An 11,921-nucleotide genomic window follows, 5' to 3' on the forward strand; every position below is an offset into this window, starting at 1 on the left:
GGACTGCTTTAGGACGTCCCATGGTTCCTGTGTTCCCCAATGAGAGGCGATAGAGAAAACAGGATTTTTGGTTGCTTACCGTAAAATCTGTTTCTCGGAGTCTCCATTGGGGGACACAGCACCCTCCCATGTTATTCAGTTTCGGTTGCTCTGTGTTCTATGACTGTTCTCATGTTTACAGTTCTCATGTTTGTGGATATGTTTCAACCTTATTATTTTTCTCCTACTGCTTTCTCACTAACTGAAGTGCATAATGCCAGTCGGTGGGGTGTACACTGCAGAGGAGGAGCTAACTTTTTTTGTGCATAGTGTCAGCCTCCTAGTGGCAGTAGCATACACCCATGGTTCCTGTGTCCCCCAATGGAGGCCCCGAGAAACATTTTACGGTAAGCAACCAAAAATCCTTTTTTACATCCTGTATCAGGCTGTGCCAAAATTTCTGTTATTATTTATTATTATTATTATTCATTTTTATAGCGCCATTTATTCCATGGAGCTTTACATATGAATGGGGCAAATATAGACAAGTACAATAAACATGAGTAAAACAAGGCACACACAAGTACAGGAGGAGAGAGGACCCTGCCCGCGAGGGCTCACAGTCTACAGGGGATGGGTGAGGATACACTAGGTGAGGGTAGAGCTGGTCATGTGGCGGTTCAGTAGACTGGGGATCACTGCAGGTTGTAGGCTTGTCGGAAGAGGTGGGTCTTCAGATTCCTTTTGAAGGTTTCTGTGGTAGGTGAGAGCCTGATGTGTTGGGGTAGAGAGTTCCAGAGTATAGGGGAAGCACGGGAGAAGTCTTTCAGTGTTTTTGTGGTTTGTGTGTCCAATAGCACCAAGAAGTGGGATTGCAGATCCTTTGTAAAACTGCAAATACAAGCCTGCAGTTTTGGACCAGCTGAAATGCCACATGTTAGGGACCAACAATTATTGCCTTTATTAATAAAAACTACGTATATTTTGTCATCTTTCAGGCATCCGAAAAGTTTCAGAAAATTAATCAGATGGTAAGCAGCACAGAACGGCCCATAAAGAGACATGCAGAGGGCACTGTCCCGAAACCACTGAAGAAGCTTCGCTTTGACGGCCATGATGAAGCAGATGGAAGGTATGTGTAATCTACATAATTTCATATAGATATATATCATACACACATACCTACATACATGATGTACATAAATTTCTTAGTAATAAAAACACATTCCTGGCTGATATGATGTAAATGAATGGAGTGGGTCAACACCCCTAATTTTCAGCCTCTAGGTTCGAATAAGGCGGCTATAGTTAACATTCAGCTCGTTAGTGTTTCTCTGCAGCATCCACCTCATATAACATGTCTGTAGCATGTAAGACTGCTACACGTACAGTGGACACACACACCGCTCTGCTGTACAAACGGTACAGATACACAGACTCGACTCTGCAGCACACAACACTGCTGCATACAAACTATGTACACACAAAACTCTGCTGCATATAAACACACAGCTCTGCAGGAAGCATCCTGTACAGATTCTAATACTAATTGGTTTAGTACCAGGATTCCAGTAGGTCATCTTATTTCTCACATTAGCAAGTTCCTTCCTGGCATGTGAGTAATCACATGACTTTGACATCATGGAAGTTCCTCCAGCTAATTAGGATTGGCTACTGTATCTTCTGTCTTGCTGCTATGTGAGATGTTTTTCCAGGAGCTGCAGCATTGGGAAGTTTGCAGATCCTGTTCATCTTCCTCTCTTGTCCTGCACTGATCAGATAGATCTGCTTTGGATAGAGAGAGAGAGAGAACTGTGCTGCTGCATAGTTCTCTCAGTAGTAAAAAAAGCAACTTTATACTACCATAATTTTCAGACTTTAAGATGCACTTTTTTTTATCAAGAAATAGCTTTATTAAAAAGCGTGTCTCTTCTAGTCAGGAAAATATGGTTTATTATCAGAATGCACAGTACATATTACAGATGTGGCCAAAAGTTTGAGATTGGCATAAATTTTGTTTTTTGACTAAAGGATCTAAAAACAATGAAGCAGAAATCTTGGTGAAGTGCAAAATTTGTATCAGTCTCAACTTTTGACCATCACTGTACATCATACGTAATATATTATCCCCATCACCCCCGAGCCTGTTTTCACCTTCCTGACCAGGCAAATTTTACTATTGTGACCATTGTGACTTTGAGGTAAATGGAATGTTACAAACGGAGGATCCCAGTGATTCTGAGAATTTTTTTTGTGACACATTGAACTTTGTTAGTTGTACATTTTACTCGATATGATTTGTGTTTATAAAAATATCAAAAACTGCGCAAAAAATTTGAAAATTTAGCAACCTCACCTGAGAGCTGCATTACATAGGAAAAGAGACCCTGAATCTATTGATGTATCACTTAGTTTACTGGGTGTAGCGGCTATTACACAATCAGGGCTTTTAGATTTAAGCATGCAGCAGAGCTGAGAAAGCTGCCCCTGCCCACACCAGGCTCTCTCTATATACAAAGTTAACAGTGAGCTGCTTATCACGGGGAAGGGGGCGGAGTCAGACTAGTGTAGTCAGTCAATGCTAATCACAAGTGATAAAACCTACACTATAAGTAAACGCCACCACATAGGGTAATAAGTATCTTTCGACTCTGTCTCTCAACCTCTATCTCCTGCTGTCTTCAGATTACATAGCAAAAACATGCTGACAGATTCCCTTTATACCAGATAGTCATACCACACTAAGTAGTTAAAGTCAGCTCATTTTGGCCCTATAAACTGCGGCCACCGCCATCAGGGGTTATGTACAGCATTCTGTAATGCTGTAGATAAGCCCCCGATGTATCCTGAAATATAAGAAAAACAAGTTAGATTATATTCCCCCCGGGGCGGTCCGGCCCAGTGGGCTTTGCAGGTCCGGCGCCTCCTGTCTTCATACGATGATGTCCTCTTCCTTGCTTCTATCGCGGCTCCTGCTTTGCCCTGTTGAGGGCAGAACAAAGTACTGCAGTGTGCAGGTGGCGGGAAAAGTCAGAGAGGCCCAGTGCCTGCGCACTGCAGTACTTTGCTCTGCCTTCAACAGGACAAAGTACGCCTGCACCGGAGTCGCGACAGAAGCAAGGAAGAGGACGTCATCGTATGAAGATGGGAGGACCCGGACCCAGACCTGCGACGCCCATCGGACCAGAACCGTGACAACCCCTGGGTGAGTATAATCTAACTTGTTTTTCTTATATTTCTGGTTACATCAGTGGCTTAGCTACAGAATTCCAGAATGCTGTAGATAAGCCCCTGATGCCGGTGGCCGCAGTTTATATGCGAAAAATGAGGTGACAGATTCCCTTTAATATATAACATTCACCACATGTATATTTTAAATCAGCATAATTTTTAAAACATCATTTTTTGGGGTAGGAAGATAGAAGGGTTAAACGTTAATGACCAATTTTTCAGATTGGCAACAAAATTTACAAAACCAATTTTTTTAGGCACCACATCACATTTGAAGTGACTTTGAGGGGCCTATGTAACAGAAAATACCCAAAAGTGACACCATTCTAAAAACTGTACCCTAGAAAGTGCTCAGACATTCAAGAAGTTTATTAACCCTTTAGGTGCTTCACAGGAATTAAAGCAATGCAGAATGAAAATTTAGATTTTTTCCCACAAAAATGTTGCTTAAACTGTTTTTTTTATTTTTACAAGGGTAACAGGAGAATTTTTTTTTTACTTTACTTAAATATACATATTTATTGGTATATTTGTTTTCTTTTTTTGTGTTTTTTTTTTTAAGAAAATATTTTTAAAAAATTTTAAATCGTCCCTTTATGAGACTAACTTTTATTACTCTGCTTACTAGTATAATGCATTACAGCTGTGAGTGTTACACTGACAGAATGCCTTTTAGATCATGCTGCTGGCATAGTCTGACAGGCCACCGTAGCTGCCAGACTCGGAGGTAGTCATTTGACCTTGGGTTGCCATGACTACAATCGTGCCCTCGTGATTACGTCGTGGGGGTGCCAATCGGGTGGGAGAGGGAGCCTGTCACTATCCTAGCCTTCTAAATGCTGCAGTCTGTATTGATCACAGCAATTATGGGGTTAAATAGCCTGGGTGACAGCTGAAGCTTGGCTATCACTTAATCCGAGCTTCTGGAGGCGATTGTGCGGGCACTTCTCCTGTGCCTGTAGGATTGCCATGATGTAAGTTTAGATAAATTCGTGGGAACCCCTCCCCGATCATGACGTAAACTTGTGTCAAATGTTGTGAAGGGGTTAAAGGCATTGTCAACTACTGGACAACCCCAGCTTAATCGATTCAGGACCAAATGAAAAGAAAAACAATACATACTCCCCTCCCGCAGCGGCGCCTTTCCAGCAATGTTGGTTGATTCTAATTCCTTCCTGAATTGATTAAGCTGGGGTTGTCTGGTAGTGGAAAACCCCCTTTAAATGTTTTGTTCAATAAACAGTTCTACATAATGCTGCATACTGAAGGTATAAGTGGTAAATTACAGAAGTAACTGCTCATTGAATGACTTCCTCTAAGATGACAAGCCTGGAATATGTCCAGATACCTTTAGAAAGTTCGATGACATGTTGTGAAAGGTTAATAATAAAGCCGTGATAACACAGGCCATCCCTCTGATATATTTATAGGAATTTGGCTCTTCAGTAAGTAAATCGCACACCTCTGTGTTTCCATTGATGTCCATGCCTTGTGTTAGCGCAGAAGTAATCATTCCATCGTTCTGGGTTTCTCTTATTTGGTGGCAATGCATAGACCAGTTTCCTAATATCTGACCTGTTCTTCTATTTCAGCAAATCTCTTTCTTCAGACTCAAAATTCCAACAGAAGCTTGAAGAGATGAGTAAGTGTTTTCTATTTGGTATCGTGACCGAATAAATGGCCTCTTAGAGCATCTTCATGGGAAGGGTTATTCCGAGATTGAAAATGTAATGGGGGCTTTCTGTTCTGAAACACCCAGCCCGAGCAGTAACAGAACGTGATACCTAGTTATACAGAGATAAATGCAAAAGACTTTCACCCACACTCGTTACACATTGACACAATTCCAAGGGCAAAAAGTTTCCTTTTTTATGAAAGTTTTCTTTTATACGGCTGGAAATGGTACCAGAGATTGATGCGTAATAAACATTTGTGTTACCTGTTCGCATTGTCATGACAGTGTGAACAATGAATATCATCACTGATCATTGATCAGTGTGTTTCTAGCCAAAGTTTAATATGAGTAATATCCATTTGCCCCTATGGCCTCTTACTAGTGATGAGCGAACGTGCTAGGGTAAGGTGTTATCTGAGCATGCTCGTGTGCGAACTGAGGGACTTCGGCGTGCTCAATATGTTCATGTCCCCTCGGCTGTGTGTCTCACGCCTGTTTGACAGCCGCAACACATGGAGGGATTGCAGCCGCGGGGACATGATCATATTGAGTACGCCAAAGTCACTCGGTCAGCACCCAAGCATGCTCAGATAATACCTTATCCGAGCACGTTCGCTCATCACTACCTCTTGCCTACGTTAGGGCCACAGAACATTACACGCCACACCTTAGTACACTACTACAGACCTCTGAAAGGATCAGAATTTGACTTTATAACATTTGCTTTGGCTTGGGCGGCTCATGAGTCATTTGTCAGGAAGTCGGCTGTTAATATAAAACGTAGAAAAGAAGAACTGAAAGAAGACTAGAAATCAGGCAATAAGGACACTTTCTTATTATGAAATCTTTGTTTCCGGCATGTCATAACTACGTATTAATTGTCTAAGCGGGGATATTCGTGCCGGAATAGCCTGCGGCCTATGATGGGTTTTCTGTGGACAAGTCTCCCATCTTCAGGCTGTGCATAAAATTTCGATCAAAGAGACAAGGCACTGAGTCAGACGCCACCAGACATATTGTCATACTACACACTTTCACAGAACTTTCAAGATGTTTTCTCTAGAATTTCAGTTTTATTCGTTGACCTTTGTTTCCAGTAATTTAATTAGATCAGACTTTTTTTTTTTTATACATTTACTGAATCTACGTTGTCAGAAAATAATGAAAACCTGATGGGGCCAAAACATAGGTGCACTTCCAATAGCAAAAACACCCAAATAAGAATGGAAGCTACACGGTCCCGTGTAATGATAAAATTACAAGCTTTATTGATTATGCAAAAAGACATACTGGTACATACTAAACTAGATACCAATAATGAACACAGACATCCCTTCTGCCCAAGAACTAAGTTTACAAACAATAGATATATTTTGCATAAAGGTAAAAATATTTGTATCAACAGCGGACCGAGTCCATCCACTATGTGGCTGAATATAAGTACACCTACAGTGCCAGAATAATGCCTAGCAATACCTAGAGACAAGAGTAACCTGTGACTTGGAGGGGGGAGAACTCTTTTTTTCCCCACGTTTAGGGTGTTTTTGCCGTCAGGATATACTAGAATAGGTTCTAGATGACACACAGTCATGTCTCGTGCTTACAGAGCTACCAGTGGTGTCCCACACTACGATAGCAGGAAACAAGGCAACATATACAATAGAGTTTTCAGGGTGGCGTCTGACTCTTACTAAAACATGAGCAAACAGGAATGAAATTGGTGGACAGGAAAGCAGCGGACAGGCAGAGTATACAAAGGCTGGTGCAATAACAGGAGCATTGGAAGTACATGGCCAGATGGCTGAACTCACACTGTTTGCTATATGGACCAGGAAAGCTCAGACAAGGTCCTCGTTTATCTAACAGAGGCTTGTCAGTCAACTCTCGTGATACATGCCTGGGATATACAAAGGGAACCTAACACAACCAGAAACGCTATTTAATTTCAGATATAAGGACAATCTTCAGGTTGTAATTAGGCTCAGTTCTGCAGTGAGAGCAGTCAGTCATTACATGTCTCACACTGGTTACGCCCTTTTTATTTAAACTAATCTCTTAAAATCTATGGGAAGAACATACAGTTAAGTCCATATATATTTGGACAGAGACAACATTTTTCTAATTTTGGTTATAGATATTACCACAATGAATTTTAAACAAAACAATTTATATGCAGTTGAAGTTGAGACTTTTAGCTTTCATTTGAGGGTATCCACATTAAAATTGGATGAGGGGTTTAGGAGTTTCAGCTCCTTAACATGTGCCACCCTGTTTTTAAAGGGACCACAAGTAATTGGACAATTGACTCCAAGGCTATTTCATGGACAGGTGTGGGCAATCCCTTCGTTATGTCATTCTCAATTAAGCAGATAAAAGGCCTGGAGTTGATTTGAGGTGTGGTGCTTACATTTGGAAGGTTTTGCTGTGAAGTAAACATGAGGTCAAAGGAGCTCTCCATGCAGGTGAAACAAGCCATCCTTGAGCTTTGAAAACAGAAAAAACCCATCCGAGAAATTGCTACAATATTAGGAGTGGCAAAATCTACAATTTGGTACATCCTGAGAAAGAAAGAAAGCACTGGTGAACTCATCAATGCAAAAAGACCTGGGCGCCCACGGAAGACAACAGTGGTGGATGATCGCAGAATAATTTCCAGGATGAAGATAAACCCCTTCACAACAGCCAACCAAGTGAACAACACTCTCCAGGAGGTCGGCGTATCAATATCCAAATCTACCATAAAGAGAAGACTGCATGAAAGTAAATACAGAGGGTTCACTGCACGGTGCAAGCCACTCATAAGCATCAAGAATAAAAAGGCTAGACTGGACTTTGCTAAAAAAACATCTAAAAAAGCCAGCGCAGTTCTGGAATAACATTTTTTGGCAAGATGAAACCAAGATCAACCTGTACCAGAATGATGGAAAGAGAAAAGTATGGCGAAGGCGTGGTACAGCTCATGATCCATAGCACACCACATCATCTGTAAAACACGGCGGAGGCAGTGTGATGGCTTGGGCATGCATGGCTGCCAGTGGCACTGGGTCACTCGTGTTTATTGATGATGTGACACAGGACAGAAGCAGCCGAATTAATTCTGAGGTATTCAGAGACATACTGTGTGCTCAGATCCAGCCAAATGCAGCCAAACTGATCGGTCGTCGCTTCATACTACAGATGGACAATGACCCAAAACATAAAGCCAAAGCAACCCAGGAGTTTATTAAAGCAAAGAAGTGGAATATTCTTGAATGGCCAAGTCAGTCATCTGATCTCAACCCAATTGAGCATGCATTTCACTTGTTAAAGACTAAACTTCAGACAGAAAGGCCCACAAACAAACAGCAACTGAAAACCACTGTAGTGTAGGCCAGGCAGAACATCAAAAAGGAGGAAACACAGCGTCTGGTGATGTCCATGAGTTCAAGACTTCAGGCAGTCATTGCCAACAAAGGGTTTTCAACCAAGTACTAAAAATGAACATTTTATTTAAAATTATTGAATCTGTCCAATTACTTTTGTTCCCTTTAAAAACAGGGGTGGCACATGTTAAGGAGCTGAAACTCCTAAACCCTTCATCCAATTTTAATGTGGATACCCTCAAATGAAAGCTGAAAGTCTGTACTTCAACTGCATCTGAATTGTTTTGTTTAAAATTCACTGTGGTAATGTCTATAACCAAAATTAGAAAAATGTTGTCTCTGTCCAAATATATATGGACCTAACTGTAGATCTCCCTAACAGATCATTTACATATTCCAGAGAAATCCATGGGGTTTTTTTTTTATAAGAAATCGGATGGCAGATATCAAGGTATCATTTTATCCAGCTTCCTATGGCTTAGGGGGGTTGCAACATTCTACTGACAGATGCCCTTCACGTAATCGTTAACGTGACTGACTAGATATTTGTGTTATTACAGAATCTACAAGGACAAGAATACAGAGGCAAAAGTCAGAGGAGGTGTCTGACTCGGTGAAGCCAGAAGACTCCATAAAGGAAGAAGACTAGGGAGACCTAACCTCCGTAGCCCACTACACTGAGACTAATGTACTCCGTATCTACAGACATTCGTTGTTTTTTTTCTTCTCATCCTTTTTTTTTCATTTATACCACTTTTATAAACTGATAGTTGACGATTACAATTTTAGCAGTAGTTTAGAGAAACCAATGTTTACAGGATGATAGTAGCCTCCATTTCCTATAGACACGTCTACAACTTCCCCTGACAACATGAAAAAACAGAACTCTTTACGCCTGAGGCCACACGTATGAATGGTTACGCTGATTCTAAAGTGCACTATTTATTTTAATTGCTTCTTACTTGAATTTTATTTAATTGCTGTGCACATTTCCACTCGAGCCTGATGGCCACTTGCTGATTACTACTGAAGACAACAGTTCTACAATGATATTCTAGGAATGACGGCAGCTCCGTATGGTGCGCACCACTGTACATTTAGGTGCCCGGGTCTTTATAGAGCTATACTCATCTATTTATCTGCTCCTCAAAAATAAGGAAACTGGAACTGATTTTCCCACTCATACATATACAGACACTAGTGGGGGGGTTTTATTTGTGATGTCTTCTTCTCCATTACCTCAAATGAAGAATGGAATGGACAGTAGACTGGTGCAGGCTCGGCGTTTGGTGCTATTGTATGGAAGTTCAGAATAAAAGTTAGTGTGAGTTAGTAGTAACATTATAGGTGATAGGCGACTGATATCCACTTTGTAGACTCATGTAATAAGTATATTAAGATTTGCTTTAAATACGTATTGGGACCTCAGCATGTTCATGATTCATCTTTCTTTTTCAATGTAGACTTGTTGCTCTGGATTCAAGGTGGTAGCCTATAAATCCAAGCGATCTTCTCAACCCAGGTATTGATTAAATCTTCCTTGGTGTTGTGCAAATGCACACAACTGCAAACTTTACAGTGAACGTTGGGCATAAGATATCTTCTGAAACATCAATTGGAAAAAACAATCCATACTCTCCGTCTCTCCAGTAAACACCAAAGGCCCTAGTGATCATGAGGGACCTCTTTGTCCAAAGTACCCTTGGAACCTTTCAGTGACCTTTACGAGTGTTTTTATGATCTTTTCAATGTGGTCACGGCCACAAAGTCTCATAGCATGACGTTTACTGCCCTCTTAGTATTTCATAGTAAATGTATCTAGATTTATTAGTTTTCTTAACAATATGATTGCCACCTCCATGTGTCCAGAGTAAGAAGCTTAAGTTTATCTGAATGCTCAAAATGTTCTTTCTGAAAACCTCTTGAAGAATAATACAATCTGAAAATGAATACAAATAGTAATAAGTAATACAAAGAATCTCATAATCTAGGCTTTAACAGCACTTTCCTTTTATGTGGCCTTAAAAACACACAAGTTTGTTGCTTCCCAATAGTTGTAAGTGTATATTCACACTGCAGATTTGTTACAGAGCTTTCTGATTGCGTGTCATCTGAACTGTGCTTGCTGCAATCTATGTACCTGCAGCAGAATCATCCCCACGTGTGACCCTAACGAGGACATGCCAGCTCTCCTGACCGATACGTTTTAGTAAATAGTTGTTACAAATCTGGAGCTTTCTTTCACAGAAATCTGTATTGTTTTTTTTCTTCTGAAAGAGTAGGGAAACTTTAAATAGGACGAGTCCCTACATACATTTTCATAAGGAATTAAGGAGACGTTGTACAGACTTCTACTGCTATACTTTAAGCAAAGGGATTGTCCAGTGCTGCTCACGCCCTCACTGGGAGGTGTGCATACTTAATGACATAGCATCTGTCAAGTCACATGCATGATTGACAGGTGTGTGTAGACATGTCATCAGCGCCCTTCATCTCGATGTGGAAGTGATCAGCTCTGCACAGACGCGTCAGGAGCGCTATATATTGTACACTGGACCCCACAGGAGAGACGACTGATCCGCTATAATCTCAAAGTAACAAACACTTTGGGCCCGATTCATCAAATCTTTTACAGCAGAATTCCGGTGTAAAAAGTTACTTTTGTCAACTTCACGCCAGTTCCTCTGAGAAATTGGGCGTAGCAGGGGCATGACTCCACAGCTCATCTAATTCATGATGAGCTGTGACCTTCTGTACGCCAGAAATCTTACTGTGTTATCGGACTGGAGAGCGATTCCTGGATGGAGGTGCATGCAACACTGCACTTCTTCATGAATCGGGAGACTCTGACTCCAGTACGTCTTCTCATCAAGACCCAGTGTGAGCAACGCCGTCTTGATGAATCAGGCCCTTATTTTATTGCCGTACAATGATGCAGAGGAAGAGCGGTACATTATAATTAATTGGCAATTTCTATAAAAAAATAGATACTATTGTGTTGATGGCCTTTTTTTTTTAATACTCTCATGCTTCTACTACACATATACTGCAGAGTACGGTCCCATCATACATGGGAATTTTGTTGATGAATTTTTTTTTATTGTTTTGGTCAGGTAATCTATTATATTTGAAAACACAGGAGCTCTGTGACGCTTGACCAATGTACGATTATGTTCATGCTAACATTTTTTAATTACTTTTAAAAATAAAACTGAATTCCAAATCGTGAGTTGTTTTATGTTTGTTTGTGTGTGTGTGTGTGTGCGCGCGCAACGTCAATTTCGACAACACAGCGTTAGTTTACAGAGACGTCCAGGATTAAAGACTTGCTGGCATAATCTACAAGAAACGCCCTTACATCAGGGTCTATTCATGCCACATTCTTTGTAGGAGCAAGAATTCTAGAAGTGTACTACAAACCATAGATCCAGATACAGCTGACATCTTTGAGAGATAAGGTACACATTCTCTAGCCCATCTTATGATGAAGGACATTTGTGGTGCATCTTTTGTAATAGACAATTAGTTTCCTGTATGAACAAGCCTGCGCTGTGATGTCATGTGGTGAGGAGTAGATAACCAGTGAAGCTTTTAACATTTTTTCATGTAAACTACCTTGACACAGAAGTAATCGCACCTGTATTCTGTAATACGTGTTTTTAGTGACAACTCAA

At 40.8% G+C, this 11,921-nt stretch overlaps 1 protein-coding gene across 1 annotated transcript in view; it reads left to right on the forward strand.

Moving 5' to 3' along the window:
* The window catches only part of RB1 (RB transcriptional corepressor 1), a 398,991-nt gene extending 387,515 nt beyond the window's left edge, over positions 1-11,476 (forward strand). Inside the window, exons 25-27 of the mRNA XM_069758297.1 lie at positions 978-1,111; positions 4,803-4,852; positions 8,808-11,476. Of these exons, the coding sequence (XP_069614398.1) occupies positions 978-1,111; positions 4,803-4,852; positions 8,808-8,896 (273 nt within the window). The 3' untranslated portion in view covers positions 8,897-11,476. The remainder of the gene's footprint in view (positions 1-977; positions 1,112-4,802; positions 4,853-8,807) is intronic.
* Positions 11,477-11,921: the final 445 nt, after the last annotated feature.

The sequence above is a fragment of the Ranitomeya imitator genome, chromosome 3 (assembly GCF_032444005.1).
Source record: "Ranitomeya imitator isolate aRanImi1 chromosome 3, aRanImi1.pri, whole genome shotgun sequence".
In the NCBI taxonomy this organism is placed as follows: Eukaryota; Metazoa; Chordata; class Amphibia; order Anura; family Dendrobatidae; genus Ranitomeya; species Ranitomeya imitator.